Here is a 19,266-nt window from a genome sequence, read left to right on the forward strand (position 1 = left end):
CATAAGGATAAGGTGGTGCTCAGACCAGCCCCTTCTTTTCTGCCAAAAGTCGTGTCCTCTTTTCACATTAATGAAGATGTTGTCTTGCCTTCATTTTGTCCAGCACCGGTGCACCGTGTGGAATAGGCTCTCCACACGATAGACCTGGTAAGAGCCCTCCGGAGGTACGTGTCGAGGACGGCACCCTTTCGTCAGACGGACACGCTGTTTGTGCTCCCCGAAGGGCGCAGGAAGGGACTGGCTGCCTCAAAATCGACCATAGCCAGATGGATTCGTTTGACTATTGAAGAGTCCTACCGCATTAGAGGCACACCGATTCCAGCAGGGATCAGAGCGCATTCTACTCGGGCAGTGGGCGCCTCTTGGGCGCTTCGGCACCAGGCTTCGACGGAACAGGTTTGCAAGGCAGCAACCTCGTCCAGCCTGCACACATGTGCCAAACATTATAATATCCATGCTCAGGCCTCGGCGGATGCGAGCCTGGGTAGAAGAATTCTCCAAGCAGCGGTGGCGCACCTTTAAGCAAGAGGTGCATGTAGCTTGGATCGTTGAGTCAATCTCCTACCCAGGGACTGCTTTAGGACGTCCTACATTATCTGGGTCCCCCAATGAGGCGAAGGATAAGCATGGATTTTTGTGATAACTCACCGTAAAATCCTTTTCTCCGAGACGCTCATTGGGGGACACAGCACCCACCCTATTAGCCAGTTGGCTCTTGATTTGTTTAAATTTATATGTATTTACTAATTTGATATAAGGGTGGTGTTTTGGACATCATGTACCTGTATTAAGGCTGATTTTGTTGTCCTCCTACTGCTTTGGCACCAATTGATTTCCGCCCGCAATAGGGGCGAGGGTGTATACGGCGGAGGAGGAGCTAACCTCTTTATTTTTTTCACTTAGTGTCAGCCTCCTAGCGGCAGAAGCATACACCCACAGTATCTGTGTCCCTCAATGAGCGTCTCGGAGAAAAGGATTTTACGGTGAGTTATCACAAAAATCCATTTTTTTAAGCATTTCCGCGGCAGAATCGCGCGTTTAAAATCGCAGCGGAAACGCTTAAAAAACGCTACGTGGGCACACAGCCTTACTATGTATGAAGATACAGGTTCACAAATGTTACCTTTTGCTAGATTCGACTTTTACGAATCCTGTTATAACCAAATGATTTTTTTCCCATTTCTTTATTTTTAATAGAAAAAGAGGTTAATTTAGAATTTTTTTCTTAATATTTTTTTTTGAAAAAAATCTTAATCTGTTTGATCTCAGCCTAAGGGCTCGCTCACACAACAGTATAAATCGGACGAGTGCAGTTCGATTAAAAATCGAATTGCAGTCAGCCCAGTGTTATCCTATGGGGGCAGCGCACATCTGTGATTATTTTCTCATGCCGTCTCAGCATTAGAAAACAATTGCAGCACGCTGCGAGTGGCTCCGAGAATCGGATCACACTCGCCAATACAAGTCTATGGGTGTGTGTTAAACATCGGACTGCACTTGTACGTTATCCGAGTGCAGTCCGATTAACGCGGACACCTGTAATGAAGAACATGGAGAAATTACTTTCTCCGTCTCTTCCACACTTTTGCTGTGATTCTCTCATACAAGATATTTGGAAAATAGTGCACTCACACTTGGCTCAAACTCTGAGAGTGTTTGATCCAAGTGTCATTTGCATAATTTGCCCAATTCTCTCTCACGAGAGAACACACGCTTCTTGTAACCCCGGCCTGAGGCTGAGTTTCACAGAAGTGCCAAGATAGCAGATGTTTTGACCTTCAGCAGGCCCTAGGGTACCTAGTTGGTCCATTGGTACCCTGTAATCGCATCTCGAACCTCTGATGCAAGCATGCACCCACAACTCCTCCATTTGAATGTTCGAGATTGAGAGCAGCAGCTAAATGGTTAATAAATTCGGTCAGAGCTCAACTCGAACTGTGACTATTAAATACAGATACCAGCAGCAGCCACATGTGGCGCAAGTTTAGCTTCTGAGCCCCTCCATGCTTGCCGACCCCTGCTAAGGAAACTTTTTCACGTCTTCATGCGGTAAGGTTTTAAAGGAATTCTACATTACTTCTATTACCATCTGAGACATTAGACACATGCTTCCATCTGAAATGTCCTTTACGTTTCCCAAGCACAAATTAATTTCACCTTGTGAGGAGCCCTATTGACAGTACACACGTCACACAATTGCTTTGTATTTGAAATAATAAGGTTAACCCCTTCACCCCCAAGGGTGGTTTGCACGTTCATGACCGGGCCAATTTTTACAATTCTGACCACTGTACCTTTATGAGGTCATAACTCTGGAACGCTTCCATGGATCCCGGTGATTCTGACATTGTTTTCTCGTGACATATTGTACTTCATGTTAGTGGTAAAATTTCATTCAAATAACTTGCGTTTATTTGTGAGAAAAACGAAAATTTCTCCTTCGTCTCATTGGGGGACACAGAGACTGTGGGTGTGTGCTTCTGCCGTCTGGAGGCTGACACTAAGTATACAAAAAAAGAGTTAGCTCCTCCTCCGCCGCATACACCCTCGCCCCTAGACCGGGCGTAACTCAGTTTTTTGCTTAGTGTCTGATGGAGGCACACGCAGTCTGGAGCTCCAGACTAGATTTTTTTTTTTTTTTCTTCTTCTTTTCTATGAAGATAAGACAGGGGCGACGGATCCTATAGAGAGGGTCCGATCTCCCCAAATCATCAACGGGCGACCACGTGTGAGTAACCCTCCACGTGTTTCTCTCCCGCACCGAGGGACACATCTGGGACTTTTCCCCAGACAACCATTTTTCTTTTTTATTTTGTAAAGAGGCGGCAACGCATCCTGATAAGAGGATTCGGTTTCCCCATCGACCCCAACGGGCGAGCACGTGTGAGTGATCCTCCACGTTGTTCTCTCCTGCAACGTGGGAATGCTTAATGCCCCTACCACCCCTAGGTAGTGAGACCAGGGGTGGAGTTGGAGGCGCAGGTGAGCCAAGGGATTGAAGCGGGGGCGGAGAGCGGTGCAGTAGCCTCCCCCTCCCTGCCCAGGGATGGGGTTGAGAAGCACCTCAAGAGAGCCCCCTCGGCGGCCCGGCTCACCTTTGTTAATAGGAAGACCGGGACCAGGTAGTCCGCCTCTCACCCGGCGCTGCCCCCGGCGGGTAACGCCGCACGCGGAGTGCGGCCAGAGCCCCGCGGGCGGCCGCGGTCCCCGCTGTATGGGGAGGTCCGGAGTTCCGCGCGCCCGCCCGCCGACTTCCGGGGGTAGCGGAAGCCCCGCCCACTAACTTCCGGGGGCGGAGAGCGGCGGGCGCGCACAGTTACCGGGGACCTCCCGCCCCCCTCCTTGCATTTCCTCGCCGAAGTGGGGCCGGAAGCCGCCGCCTATCTCCCGGAGTGCGAGTGCCTCGGCGAGTAACGCCGCACGCCCCGTGGAAGAGACGCAAGGTGGGACATTACCGGTGGGTGAGTGCAACCCCGTTTCGAGTGCCGCACTAGTAGTCAAGGAAGGGGTTATCCTCCTCCTCCTACCCTACCTTGCAATATGTCTGGCAAAGGGAAAGCTCACTCTTTCCTATACGCTGTTTGCGTTTCCTGTGGGGTCAGGCTGCCTAAAGCGCAGCCAGGTAAATTTTGTGAAGCCTGCGAGTCGGAGCGAGCCCAGGAGCCCCCCATTGTTGCAGAGCCCAGAGGTCAGGACCCTCCAGAATGGGCGGTGTCTTTATCACACTCTATGATGTCCCTTACAAGGGCAATTGAGTCTCTCCAAGGCCCAGGAAGGGACAAGGATGGTGGTCTGCCAGCGGAAGACAGCTCGTCCACGTCTCAGGACCCTCCGACCGTTAGAGGCCGCTCCAGCACCAGACAAGCTCATAGCAAGAGAGCTCGTTCCCCGTCGGCCGGACCCTCTGGGGCTTCGGCGGCGGGTATTAGGGTATCTCGTTCCCCGTCGCCGAGCTCAGGAAGCGAGCAGGATGAGGGCGAGGAGGAGGAGGCCTGGAATCCAGAAAGCCTGGGATACCAAGACTCGGTGGACAGCCTCATTGAGGCAGTCAACCAGACATTAGAGATCGAGGACGATGTGTCCACGGCCTCAGGTCACAAGGTCTCCTTCAAAAAGACCAGGCGACCGCATAGAAGGTTTGCCACGCATCCGGAGTTCGAGGAGCTAGTCCAGAAACATAGGGAACACCCGGATAAGCGTTTTGCAATGCAAAAAGCGCTGCAAGCTAAGTATCCGTTTCCTCCTGAACTCCATAAGGGATGGGTGGAGTCGCCAGTGGTGGACCCACCGGTATCACGTTTAGCGTCAAGATCGCTATTGTCGATACCCAGCGGTTCTTCTATCAAGGACCCAACTGATCGCCTTATAGAGGGGCTTGCCCGCTCGGTGTATGAGGCAGCGGGGTCGGCCCTAGCCCCCTCCTTTGCGGCTACTTGGGTGGCTAAGGCCATGGTTTCATGGGCGGACGCTCTGCAGAATGCCCTCCAAAACAGAGATCTGCCTGCGGAGGTCTTGGAGGTGACAAATCAGATCTTAGGGGCAAGTGATTTTCTCGTCAGCGCCTCTCTGGACGCGGCCGAGTGTTCTGCTGTGGCAGCAGCAAATGCGATCGCCGTTAGGCGAGCATTATGGCTGAGGTTGTGGAAAGCGGATTCTATCTCCAAAAAATCCTTGACCTCATTGCCTTTTCAGGGCAATCGGTTGTTCAGTGAGAAGCTTGATAAGCTTATCTCAGAAGCCACAGGGGGGAGGAGTAGTTTCCTCCCGCAGCAGAGGACTTGGCCAGCATTCAGGCAGACACAGAGGCGTTTTCGGCCCTTTCGTAACCCCTGGAGGGGGACTTCGGCCAGAGCATTCACCTCCGCAAATGATGGTCAGATTAGGGAAAGGCAAACCTCTTACAGAGCCAATCCGCTGGGTAGAGGCCGAGGCCGTTTGCCCAGAACAAGGGGGGCCAGATCCCAAAAGCCTCCAGCAAAATGACTCGAGGCGCTTCGTACCTACGGACGACAGAGTGGTCGGACGCCTGCTAAGGTTCAGCCACGTTTGGGTCGCAGTGGCACGCGACGCTTGGGTGGCAGAATTGATATCGTCCGGGTACAAGATAGTTTCTCGGACTCCCGCCACGGCGATTCTTCCGTTCCCGGCTTTCCGGAACAGAATCGCAGGCGGAGGGTTTGTTACAGGCCATAATGACGCTACAGCGCAACGGGGTCATTGTCCCAGTGCCGAAAAGCGAAGAGACACAAGGTTTTTACTCCAACCTGTTTTCGGTCCCCAAAAAAGACTGGACAGTAAGGCCAGTATTAGATCTAAAAATCCTGAACAAATTCATCAGAGTCAGGCGGTTCCGGATGGAATCCCTCCGTTCGGTCATTGCAGCCATGGATCCAGGGGAGTTCCTGGCCTCGATCGATGTGCAGGATGCATATCTGCACATTCCGATTTTTCCTCCACACCAGAGGTTCCTGCGTTTTGCGATCGGAGGGCGACATTTTCAATTTGTTGCTCTGCCCTTCGGTCTGGCCACTGCTCCCAGAGTCTTTACGAAGATAATGGCGGTGGTTATGGCCATCCTGCATGCTCGGGGCATAACGGTACTACCTTACCTGGACGACCTTTTGGTAAAGGGGCCGTCGTTTCAGGCGTGCCAGGAGAATGTCAGTATCACGCTGGATACCCTGGCCCGTCTAGGCTGGTTGATCAATCGGAACAAGTCGTCCTTGGTTCCAGCCCAGAGAATCGTATTCCTAGGCGTGGTTTTCAACACCTCCCGGGGGCTGGTGATCCTCCCTCAGGACAAGGCGCGAAAGATCAAACGGGGTACGGAACCTTCTACAGCCAGGCTCCAGATCCATCCGGTACGGCATGAGTGTGTTGGGCAGAATGGTGGCGGCGATGGAGGCAATCCCGTTTGCCCAGTTCCATCTCCGTCCGCTTCAGCATGCGCTCTTGTCAGCATGGGACCGAAGGCTGCTATCCCTCAGTCATCGGTGCAATTTGTCTCCGCTGGTCCGACGATCACTCCGATGGTGGACTCGCGACTCGTCTCTGGTCCAGGGGAAACCCTTTCCCCCGGAACAGTGGTTGGTGGTGACAACCGATGCAAGCCTGCAGGGTTGGGGAGCAGTTTTCCAGAGTCACACAGCCCAGGGGCGGTGGTCCATTCAGGAGATAATTCTCCCGATCAACATTCTGGAGATACGGGCAATACGATTGGCCCTGCAACATTTTCAGTGTTTCCTGAGACACCGGCCGGTGCGCATTCAGTCGGACAATGCTACAGCAGTAGCATATGTCAACCATCAAGGGGGCACGCGCAGCCAAGCAGCCTTGCGCGAGGTTGGGCTGGTACTGCGTTGGGCCGAAAAGAACCACGTGGTAATTTCAGCGGTGCACATTCCGGGAGTCGAAAACTGGGCGGCAGATTTTCTCAGCCGACAGGGGGTCGCGGCAGGGGAATGGTCCCTGCACCCCGAGGTTTTTCAACAGATCTGCCAACGGTGGGGGACTCCAGACGTGGACCTTATGGCATCCAGAGAGAACGCCAAAGTACAAAGGTTCGTCGCTCGATCCCTCGACCCGCAGGCGATCGCAGCAGACGCTCTGGTGCTTCCATGGAGCCAGTTTCGTCTCCCGTACTTGTTCCCCCCGCTACCTCTGCTTCCAAGAGTCATCAGAAAGTTAAGGAGAGAGAAGGTTCCAGCAATTCTGCTAGCCCCAGACTGGCCTCGGAGGGCCTGGTATGCAGATCTGGTTCAGCTAGTGGTGGACGTACCCTGGCGTCTACCAGATCGGCCGGACTTGCTGTCCCAGGTGCCGATCTACCATCCGAACTTAGGGGCCCTGTGTTTGACGGCGTGGCCATTGAATCTTGGCTGTTAACACAGGCAGGATTCAGGCGCGATGTGGTGGCCACGATGGTGAGTGCCTGAAAGCCTTCCTCGGCGAAAGTATATCATCGGACTTGGGAAGTTTTTTTCCGTTGGTGTAGGGATCGCGGAGTGGCTCCTCTGGTTTTTTCAATCCCCAACGTACTGGCTTTTTTGCAGGCAGGGCTGGACGCAGGATTGGCTCCGAGTTCGCTCAGAACGCAAATCTCGGCCCTGTCGGTCCTTTTTCAACGAAAGGTCGCTTCGGTCTGGCAGGTTAAGACGTTTATGCAGGGGGTCGCACATTTAGTACCCCCCTATAAGGCGCCGACGGAATCATGGGACCTGAACTTGGTGCTCAGGGCCCTTCAGGAGCCTCCCTTCGAACCGTTACAAGAAGTCTCCTTACCTTACCTGTCCAGGAAGGTCGTTTTTCTGGTAGCTATTACGTCTATTAGGCGGGTTTCGGAATTGGCGGCTTTATCTTGTAAACCGCCGTTCCTGACTTTTTATAAGGATAAGGTAGTTTTAAGGCCAGCTCCTCCCTTCTTGCCGAAGGTTGTCTCTGCATTCCATATCAACGAAGACATTGTCTTACCCTCGTTTTGCCCGGCACCGGTGCACAGGGTAGAAAAGGCTTTGCACACCCTGGATCTGGTAAGAGCTCTTAGGAGGTATGTGACAAGGACAGCACCTTTCCGCCGGACAGACTCTCTATTCGTGATCCCAGAAGGGCGGCGGAAGGGGCTTGCTGCGTCCAAAGCGACTTTGGCCAGATGGGTTCGCCTGACGATCCAAGAATCTTATGAAATCAGTAGCACGCCGGTTCCGGCAGGGATCAAGGCACACTCGGCTCGAGCAGTGGGTGCCTCATGGGCACTGCGACACCAAGCTTCAGCGGAACAGGTGTGCAAAGCAGCTACCTGGTCCAGTTTGCATACGTTTGTCAAACATTATAACGTACATACCCAGGCATCCTCGGATGCAAGCCTGGGAAGAAAGATTCTCCAGGCAGCAGTTGCGCACCTCTAATCAGGGGCGCAAAATAGCATGGATTGGGTGAGCTAAGATCCCGCCCAGGGACTGCTTTAGAACGTCCCACAGTCTCTGTGTCCCCCAATGAGACGAAGGAGAAACATGGATTTTTGTGAGTACTCACCGTAAAATCCTTTTCTCCGAGACGCTCATTGGGGGACACAGCACCCACCCTACTAGCCAGTTGGCTTTTGCTTATTTTAAGTTATACAAATCCTTATGTAAGGATCAGGGTGGTCTCTTTTCCAGATGTATAATTTCTTGCCTGAATTTAAGGCGCGTTCTCCTACTGGTTATGCACTAAACTGAGTTACGCCCGGTCTGGGGGCGAGGGTGTATGCGGCGGAGGAGGAGCTAACTCTTTTTTTGTATACTTAGTGTCAGCCTCCAGACGGCAGAAGCACACACCCACAGTCTCTGTGTCCCCCAATGAGCGTCTCGGAGAAAAGGATTTTACGGTGAGTACTCACAAAAATCCATGTTTTGAAAATTTCGCAATTTTCCAACTTTGAATTTTTATGCCCTTAAATCACAGAGATATGGCACCCAAAAAACCTGATAACTAACATTTCCTACATGTTTACTTTACATCAGCACAATTTTGACACAGGGGAAACCTTTCTCCCCAGACCATTGGTTGGTGATGACAACCGACGCCAGTCTCCTCGGCTGGGGAGCAGTGTTTCGCCACCACACGACCCAGGGACGGTGGTCGCCACGGGAGGCACGCCTCCCGATCAACTTATTGGAGATACGAGCACTTCGGCTGGCTCTGCAAAAGTTTCATCACTTTCAAGCAGGCCGCCCTGTCCGGATTCAATCGGACAACGCCATGGCGGTGGCTTACATAAATCACCAAGTGGGCACCCGCAGTAGAGCAGCCATGCACAAGGTGGGGCACGTTCTGCAGTGGGCCGAAGCAAACCACTCGGTGGTTTCGGCTGTCCACATCCCGGGCGTGGAAAATTGGGCGGCAGACTTTCTCAGCCGGCAGGGTCTTGCGTCTGGAGAGTGGTCTCTACATCCCGAAGTCTTCCGGCAGGTTTGTCAGCCGTGGGGAACTCCGGATGTGGACCTGATGGCATCCAGAGTGAACGCCAAGGTGCCCACATATGTCGCTCGGGCCAGGGACCCACAGGCAATTGCTGTGGACGTGTTGGTTCTGCCATGGAACCAGTGTCGCCTCCCATATCTATTTTCCCCACTGCCACTACTTCCGAGGGTCATCAAGAAGATCAAGACTGAAGGGGTTCCGGCGATTCTGCTGGCCCAGACTGGCCCCGTAGAGCGTGGTACGCAGAGCTAATGCAGCTGCTTGCCGATGTTTCTTGGCGCCTGCCAAAGTGCCCAGATCTACTGTCCCAGGGCCCGATCTTCCACCCGAACTCAGGGTGTGTTTGACAGCATGGCCGTTGAATCTTGGATTCTAACCCAGGCAGGGTTCGGGAGCAAGGTGGTCGCTACAATGATTAGCGCCCGGAAGCCTGCTTCAGCACGAATTTACCACCACACCTGGAAGGTGTTCTTTGCTTGGTGTCGAGGCCGCGATGTTTCTCCGTTGAGATTCTCGATCCTCAACATCTTGACTTTTCTCCAGTCAGGCCTAGACTCGCGCTTAGCCCCAAGTTCCCTCAGGAGACAAATATCGGCCTTGTCCGTCCTGTTCCAGCGCAGAATTGCTACCAATCTGCAGGTGAAGACTTTCATCCAGGGAGTCTACCATTTGGTGCCTCCCTATGAGGCGCCTATGGACGCTTGGGACCTTAAGCTGGTACTAAGTGTTCTGCAGGAAGCTCCATTTGAACCGCTTTAGGATATCTTCTTGAGGTACCTTTCCTGGAAAGCGGTGTTCCTAGTGGCCATCACTTCTATCAGGCGGGTTTCAGAACTGGCAGCCCTATCCTGCCAAGCCCCGTTACTCACTTTCCATAAGGATAAGGTGGTGCTCAGACCAGCCCCTTCTTTTCTGCCAAAAGTCGTGTCCTCTTTTCACATTAATGAAGATGTTGTCTTGCCTTCATTTTGTCCAGCACCGGTGCACCGTGTGGAATAGGCTCTCCACACGATAGACCTGGTAAGAGCCCTCCGGAGGTACGTGTCGAGGACGGCACCCTTTCGTCAGACGGACACGCTGTTTGTGCTCCCCGAAGGGCGCAGGAAGGGACTGGCTGCCTCAAAATCGACCATAGCCAGATGGATTCGTTTGACTATTGAAGAGTCCTACCGCATTAGAGGCACACCGATTCCAGCAGGGATCAGAGCGCATTCTACTCGGGCAGTGGGCGCCTCTTGGGCGCTTCGGCACCAGGCTTCGACGGAACAGGTTTGCAAGGCAGCAACCTCGTCCAGCCTGCACACATGTGCCAAACATTATAATATCCATGCTCAGGCCTCGGCGGATGCGAGCCTGGGTAGAAGAATTCTCCAAGCAGCGGTGGCGCACCTTTAAGCAAGAGGTGCATGTAGCTTGGATCGGTGAGTCAATCTCCTACCCAGGGACTGCTTTAGGACGTCCTACATTATCTGGGTCCCCCAATGAGGCGAAGGAGAAGCATGGATTTTTGTGATAACTCACCGTAAAATCCTTTTCTCCGAGACGCTCATTGGGGGACACAGCACCCACCCTATTAGCCAGTTGGCTCTTGATTTGTTTAAATTTATATGTATTTACTAATTTGATATAAGGGTGGTGTTTTGGACATCATGTACCTGTATTAAGGCTGATTTTGTTGTCCTCCTACTGCTTTGGCACCAATTGATTTCCGCCCGCAATAGGGGCGAGGGTGTATACGGCGGAGGAGGAGCTAACCTCTTTATTTTTTTCACTTAGTGTCAGCCTCCTAGCGGCAGAAGCATACACCCACAGTATCTGTGTCCCTCAATGAGCGTCTCGGAGAAAAGGATTTTACGGTGAGTTATCACAAAAATCCATTTTTTTAAGCATTTCCGCGGCAGAATCGCGCGTTTAAAATCGCAGCGGAAACGCTTAAAAAACGCTACGTGGGCACACAGCCTTACTATGTATGAAGATACAGGTTCACAAATGTTACCTTTTGCTAGATTCGACTTTTACGAATCCTGTTATAACCAAATGATTTTTTTCCCATTTCTTTATTTTTAATAGAAAAAGAGGTTAATTTAGAATTTTTTTCTTAATATTTTTTTTTGAAAAAAATCTTAATCTGTTTGATCTCAGCCTAAGGGCTCGCTCACACAACAGTATAAATCGGACGAGTGCAGTTCGATTAAAAATCGAATTGCAGTCAGCCCAGTGTTATCCTATGGGGGCAGCGCACATCTGTGATTATTTTCTCATGCCGTCTCAGCATTAGAAAACAATTGCAGCACGCTGCGAGTGCCTCCGAGAATCGGATCACACTCGCCAATACAAGTCTATGGGTGTGTGTTAAACATCGGACTGCACTTGTACGTTATCCGAGTGCAGTCCGATTAACGCGGACACCTGCAATGAAGAACATGGAGAAATTACTTTCTCCGTCTCTTCCACACTTTTGCTGTGATTCTCTCATACAAGATATTTGGAAAATAGTGCACTCACACTTGGCTCAAACTCTGAGAGTGTTTGATCCAAGTGTCATTTGCATAATTTGCCCAATTCTCTCTCACGAGAGAACACACGCTTCTTGTAACCCCGGCCTGAGGCTGAGTTTCACAGAAGTGCCAAGATAGCAGATGTTTTGACCTTCAGCAGGCCCTAGGGTACCTAGTTGGTCCATTGGTACCCTGTAATCGCATCTCGAACCTCTGATGCAAGCATGCACCCACAACTCCTCCATTTGAATGTTCGAGATTGAGAGCAGCAGCTAAATGGTTAATAAATTCGGTCAGAGCTCAACTCGAACTGTGACTATTAAATACAGATACCAGCAGCAGCCACATGTGGCGCAAGTTTAGCTTCTGAGCCCCTCCATGCTTGCCGACCCCTGCTAAGGAAACTTTTTCACGTCTTCATGCGGTAAGGTTTTAAAGGAATTCTACATTACTTCTATTACCATCTGAGACATTAGACACATGCTTCCATCTGAAATGTCCTTTACGTTTCCCAAGCACAAATTAATTTCACCTTGTGAGGAGCCCTATTGACAGTACACACGTCACACAATTGCTTTGTATTTGAAATAATAAGGTTAACCCCTTCACCCCCAAGGGTGGTTTGCACGTTCATGACCGGGCCAATTTTTACAATTCTGACCACTGTACCTTTATGAGGTCATAACTCTGGAACGCTTCCATGGATCCCGGTGATTCTGACATTGTTTTCTCGTGACATATTGTACTTCATGTTAGTGGTAAAATTTCATTCAAATAACTTGCGTTTATTTGTGAGAAAAACGAAAATTTTGAAAATTTCGCAATTTTCCAACTTTGAATTTTTATGCCCTTAAATCACAGAGATATGGCACCCAAAAAACCTGATAACTAACATTTCCTACATGTTTACTTTACATCAGCACAATTTTGGAACCAAAATTTTTTTTTGTTAGGAAGTTATAAGGGTTAAAAGTTGACCAGCGATTTCTCATTTTTACAACACCATTTTATTTTTACGGACCACATCACATTTGAAGCCACTTTGAGGGGTCTATATGATAGAAAATACCCAAAAGTGACACCATTCTAAAAACTGCACCCCTTAAGGTGCTCAAAACCACATTCAAGAAGTTTATTAACCCTTTAGGTGAGTCACAGGAATTTTTTTGAATATTTAAAAAAAAATGAACATCTAACTTTTTTTCACAAAGAAAGTACTTCAGGTTCAATTTTTTTTATTTTACCAAGGGTAACAGGAGAAATTGGACTGCAAAAGTTATTGTGCAATTTGTCCTGAGTACGCGGATACCTGATATGTGGGGGGGAATGACTGTTTCGGCGCATGGCAGAGCTCAGAATGGAAGGAGCGCCGTTTGACTTTTTCAATGCAAAATTGTCTGGAATTCAGATCGGACGCCATGTCACGTTTGGAGAGTCCCTGATGTACCTAAACAGTGGAAACCCCCTACAAGTGACCCCATTTTGGAAACTAGACCCCCCCAAGGAACTTATCTAGATATGTGGTGAGAACTTTGAACCCACAAGGGCTTTACAGAAGTTTATAACGTACAGCAGTACAATTAAAAAATCATATTTTTTCCACAAAAATGATCTTTTCACCCTCAATTCTTATTTTTCCAACGGTAACAGGACCCTAAAAGTTATTGTGCAATTTGTCCTGAGTACGCTGATACCCCACATGTGGGGGTAAACCACTATTTGGGCACATGGCAGAGCTCGGAAGGGAAGCAGCGCCATTTGACGTTTTTGGCTGGAATTGAGATCGGACATCATGTCGCGATTGGAAAACCCCTGATGTACCAAAACAGTGGAAACCCCCCACAAATGACACCATTTTGGAAACTAGACCCCCTAAGGAACTTATCTAGATGTGTGGTGAGAACCAGGGCTGTGGAGTCGGAGTCGTGGAGTCGGAGTCGGTGCTCATTTTGGTGGAGTCGGAGTTGGAGTCGGTGTAAAATGGACCGACTCCGACTCCTAAAATATATAATAAATTGGGTACAGTAATTCAATGCAGGATGTGCTGAATATTTTTTCATAGGAGTTTGGGAAAGTTATGAAATGTCCTATAAATGGCTGTTATATTCCTGATCTAAGGCTACATTCACACACAGCGTATTTCCTGTGTTTTTTGAGGATACGTTTTTCAGCTGCAAAAGCTGATCATCTTTTTAAAAAACTGCATCACCTGAAAGGTTTTTGAGCTCATAGATAATGTTTTCAATAGCAAAAGCAGATTAGAAATCTGCTCTATCTATCCATTTATCCATATCTGTCTATCCATATCGTATCTGTACCAAAAAGAATGAAAACCGGGTAGTACACCAATATATATTCTGTTCTATCTAAATATCTTGATTATTGGATCATAAAAATGATTAAATGTCTGAGGTTCACATTGTACTACAATAAATTTTTCACTTAAATATAAGCAATATGTGTGGGAGTCAGAGTCGGTGTAAGGGAAATTGAGGAGTCGGAGTCACAGGTTTGGCTTACCGACTCCACAGCCCTGGTGAGAACTTTCAACCCCCAAGGGCTTCACAGAAGTTTATAACATAAAGCTGTACAATTAAAAAATCATATTTTTTCCACAAAAATGATCTTTTCACCCTCAATTCTTATTTTTCCAATGGTAACAGGACCCTAAAAGTTATTGTGCAATTTGTCCTGAGTACGCTGATACCCCACATGTGGGGGTAAACCACTATTTGGGCGCATGGCAGAGCTCGGAAGGGAAGCAGCTCCATTTGACGTTTTTGGCTGGAATTGAGATCGGACACCATGTCGCGATTGGAAAACCCCTGATGTACCAAAACAGTGGAAACCCCCCACAAATGACACCATTTTGTAAACTAGACCCCCCAAGGAACTTATCTAGATGTGTGGTGAAAACTTTGAACCCCCCAGTGCTTCACAGAAGTTTATAACGCCCGGGCGTGAACATAAAAAAATCGTATTTTTTCCACAAACATGATCAATTAGTCCCCAATTTTTTTATTTTCCCAAGGGTAACAGGAGAAATTGAACCCAAAAAGTTGTTGTCCAATTTGTCCTGAGTACGCTGACGCCTCATATGTGGGAGAAAACTACTGTATGGACACACGTCGGGGTTCGGAAGGGAAGTAGTGATGTTTTGGAATGCAGACTTTGAGGGAATGGTCTGCGGGTGTCATGTTGCCTTTGGAGAGCCCCTAATGTACCTAAACAGTGGAAACCCCCCACAAATGACCCCATTTTGGAAACGAGACCCCCTAAGGAACTTATCTAGATGTGTGGTGAGCACTTTGAACCCCCAAGGGCTTCACAGAAGTTTATAATGCCCGGGCATGAAAATAAAAAAATCGTATTTTTTCCACAAACATGATCAATTAGTCCCCAATTTTTTCATTTTCCCAAGGGTAGCAGGAGAAATTGGACCCCAAAAGTTGTTGTCCAATTTGTCATGAGTACAATGACACCCCATATGTGGGAGAAAACTACTGTATGGACACACGTCGGGGCTCGGAAGGGAAGTAGTGACGTTTTGGAATGCAGACTTTGATGGAATGGTCTGCGGGTGTCATGTGCATTTGGAGAGCCCCTGATGTACCTAAACTATTGAAACTCCCCACAATTGACCCCATTTTGGACACTAGACCCCCCACGGAACTTATCTAGATGTGTGGTGAGCACTTTGAACCCCCAAGTGCTTCACAGAATTTTATAACGCTCGGACGTGAAAATAAAAAAATGATTTTTTTCCACAAAAATGATATGTTTGCCCCCAATTTTTTATTTTCCTAAGGGTAACAGGAGAAATTGGACCCCAAAAAATTGTTTTGCAATTTGTCCTGAGTAGGCTGATACCCTACATGTGGGGGTAAAACACTGTTTGGGCGCATGTCAGAGCTTGGAAGGGAAGGAGCACCATTTGACTTTTTCAACTCAGAATTGGCTGGAATTGAAATCAGACGCCATGTTGCATTTGGAGAGCCCCTGATGTGCCCAAACTGTGGAAACCCCCAATTCTAACTCCAACCCGAACCCCAACGCACCCCTAGCCCTACCCTAACCCTAATGGAAAAATGGAAATAAATACATTTTTTTTATTTTATTATTTTTCCCTAACTAAGGGGGTGATAACGGGGGGTTTGATTTACTATTTATGGCGGTTTTTATATTTGGCGGCTGTCGCACGCTAAAAGACGCTTTTTATTGTAAAAATAGTTTTTGCATCATCACATATTGAGAGCTATAATTTTTCCGTCTTTTGATCCACTGAGTCATGTGAGGTCTTATTTTTTGCGGGACGAGTTGACGTTTTTATTGGTACCATTTTCGGGCACGTGACATTTTTTGATCACTTTTTATTCCGATTTTTGGGACGCAGAATGAACAAAAACCAGTGTTTCATGAATTTCTTTTGGGGGGGGTGCGTTTACACCGTTCCGCGTGCGGTAAAATTGATAAAGCGGTTTTATTCTTCGGGTCAGTACGGTTACATCGATACCTCATTTAGGTCGTTTTTTTATGTTTTGTCAGTTTTATACAATGAAAACTATTTTATATAAAAAATAATTATTTTTGCATCGCTTTATTCTGCGAGCTATAACTTTTTTATTTTTTACTTTTTTTATCACAGCTGATGATGCTGTGTGGCGGCTCGTTTTTTGCGGGACAAGATGACGTTTTCAGCGGTACCATGGATATTTATATGCGTCTTTTTGATCGCACGTTATTACACTTTTTGTTTGGCGGTATGATAATAAATCATTATTTTTTGCTTCGTTTTTTATTTTTTAAGGGGTTAACTAATGGGACAGTTTTATAGGGCGGGTCGTTACGGACGCGTCGATACCTAATATGTGTACTTTTATTGTTGTGTTTTTTTATTTGCAAAAAATTGATTTATTTGGGGGAATATTTTTTTTTTTTTGTAATTGGCGATTTTTTTTTAAAATTATTTTAACACTTTATTTTTTATTTTTTATTTTTTTTACTTTATTAAATAGTCCCAGGTGGGACATCACTGCTCTGTGACAGATCGCTGATCTGTCACATCACAGATCACTGTGACAGATCAGCAATCTGTCACAGGCAGTGCACAAGGCTTCCTCATGCCTGCGCTTTGCAGGCACTGAGGAAGCCAGCTTCCTGCAGGCCCCCGAAGGCCCCCGTCGCCATCTTGGATTCGGGGACCTGCAGGGATTGTGCCCCCCCGCAGCAGCGCTGCACACTGCGCTGCTGTGGGGGGCTCAGGGAAGCATGGAGGGAGCCCACTCCCTGCCGATGCTTCCCTTTAACCCCTGGTACACCGCGATCGTGTTTGATCGCGGTGTGCAAGGGGTTAACGTGTCGGGGCGGTCCGTGACCGCCCCTGACACATTGTGCCGGGTGTCAGCTGTGATAATCAGCTGACATCCGGCCGCGATCAGCGGTGCTCACCACGTGGGCGCCGCTGATCGCGGTAGACGTACTATCCTGTCCATGGGCATAGGGGCCCGGGTCCCATGGACGGGATAGTACGTCGGATGTCAGGAAGGGGTTAAATATATCAGGCAAAAGTAAAATTAAAAAATATATTTTGTCTGTATGCATTCAAGGTCTTGCTGTTAATTTGTTATTCAGCATTACATTCATTTATTTTTTGCACAGGTTAATGTGAAAAACCACCAGCATGCCAAATATGTGGAAAATCATATTTCCATGAATGACATGAGGGCCTTTGTCTTTGAAAGCCAAGAGGATATGGACACATTTTTGAAAGAGGTAAGATGAACTGTAAAAAATGGAAGAAAAAGTGACGACCTTCATTGGATTTTGCGTTTTTGTTTTCGTTAGCACTGAGCACTGGTTCAGTTCTTGAATACAAAAAGTGAAACTCTCATATTAGAATCATTACAAACAGAGTGATCTATTTCATGTGGTTATTTCTATTAATGTTGATTATGGCTTACAGCCAATGAAAACCCAGAAGTCATTATCTCAGTAAATTAGAATACTTTGTTGACCTACTGAAATGTATGTTCAATAAATGCACTCAATACTTGGTCAGGCCTCCTTTTGCATCAATTACTGCATCAATGTGGCGTGGCATGGACACAGTGATACTGTTGTTTGTAAACCAGGTATTGGTAGATTTGGCAGTGTAGACAGGTGCCAAGTCCTGCTGGAGAATGAAATTTCCTTCTCCAAAAAGCTTGTTGGTAGAGGGAAGCGTTAAGGCTACTTTCACACATCAGGTTTTCGGCGTCAGGCGCGATCCGGCGTCGTGCCGGAATGCCGGATCCGGCAAATGTTTTGTAAAACCTGAAGTGCCGGATCCGGTTTTCTGCCGGATCCGTCTTGTTCTTGACAGATAAAACCGGATCCGTCTCATCCGGTTCATCCGTTTTTCTATCCGTTTTTCGACGGATTACGCCGGATCCGGTTTTTAAAATTGACCCTTGTGGCCTTCCGAACGGGATTGGCTACTGGAAAACTAGATATAGCATGTTCCTACAGCCCTTCTTTGACAGGTTGTAGAGAAGAAAGTGCAGGTTGGAGAGAAGAGCAAGTTACTGGCGAAGATGGATGTTGTCATTGGAAATATTACCACTAGAAGTTCTGTGACGGTTTCAGGGACAATTTTCCACTATACTTTATGTCACCTCAAGGCAGAGTACACTGGGATGACAGAGTGTGAGAGATTTTTGCCCTAAACTTGTGTACCTTCTGGACCAACAGTATATACCTTTGCCAACCAAAGTTGGCTATCTTGTCATGGTCTTACTATTTTTACCTTTAGGCCACAGGTGTGTACCTGGTTGTGTTTTATGCAAAGTATTTCACCTTTTAACAAAAGTTGTTTACATTGGTAGGAAATCACCAACAATAAATACAACTTTTTAGGTGAAATACTTTGCTTCAAACACAACCAGGAACACAACTGTGGCAAAAAGCTAAAATTTACCCACAGTTATACCTGGTTTTGAATACCTTTTTACCTTTGAAATACCCTGTATTTAACCTTTTTTTAAAACATAGTTCGCCGCAGAAAGAAATGACAGACAACCATTGTGAAACGATAATTTAACTTTTATTTAAATTTTTTTTTTTTTTTGTAAAATGTTTTTAAAGTGCAAAAAACTTTTTTAATAAAGGTTTTAAACCCAATGGGCATTTTTATTACAAAAAACACACATTTACAATTCTGTGTACTGTGGGGTGGAAATACTGCTGGAGGGGCTGCGGGACACTTCGACACTGGGTGTGTGGAGAGAGGACTGGGATCGTGGTGGGGAAGGAACAGTTAGAGGTGAAGGTGTGGAAAAAACTACAGAATGGGTGGACATGTGGGAAGCAGAAGAGGTGGTGGGTGGTGGAGTGGAGGGTTGGGCAGGGACTGTAGGAGCAGATGATGTTGATGGAAAGTTGTATGGGGAAGGAGTTTGGTACGGGGAAGGAGTTTGGTACGGGGAAGGAGTTAGTACGGGGCAGGTTGCTGGAAGTGGGGAGATGACTGGTACTGGGGAGGTTGCTGGTACTGGGGAGGTTGCTGGTACTGGGCAGGTTGCTGGTATGTAGTAGGAGGGGGAGGATGAAAAGTGGCTGGAGGGGGTGCAGATGTAATAGGAGGGGGAGGATGGAAAGTGGCTGGAGGGGGTGCAGGTGGAGGAACTACAGTGGTGGGAGGTGGAGGTTGGGAGGTAACCTGCTGTAGAGCACCGTGGCACGAATGCATTACATGCATCTGCTGGGTAGGAGATAGTGTTTCCATGCGCTCCACAACAGACCTGAAAAAGGTGTGGTTTGGCGAAGATCT

General features: G+C 48.0%; 1 protein-coding gene across 4 annotated transcripts in view; it reads left to right on the plus strand.

The window, feature by feature from the left end:
* The window catches only part of SMC5 (structural maintenance of chromosomes 5), a 344,009-nt gene that overhangs the window by 113,595 nt on the left and 211,148 nt on the right, over positions 1-19,266 (plus strand). For all 4 annotated transcript variants that reach the window (XM_073543725.1, XM_073543726.1, XM_073543723.1 and 1 more), the window contains one exon: positions 17,118-17,231. In XM_073543725.1, the coding sequence (XP_073399826.1) occupies positions 17,118-17,231 (114 nt within the window). The remainder of the gene's footprint in view (positions 1-17,117; positions 17,232-19,266) is intronic.

This window comes from Dendrobates tinctorius, unplaced genomic scaffold, assembly GCF_039654945.1.
Source record: "Dendrobates tinctorius isolate UK_male_01 unplaced genomic scaffold, ASM3965494v1 ptg000134l, whole genome shotgun sequence".
Lineage (NCBI taxonomy): Eukaryota > Metazoa > Chordata > Amphibia > Anura > Dendrobatidae > Dendrobates > Dendrobates tinctorius.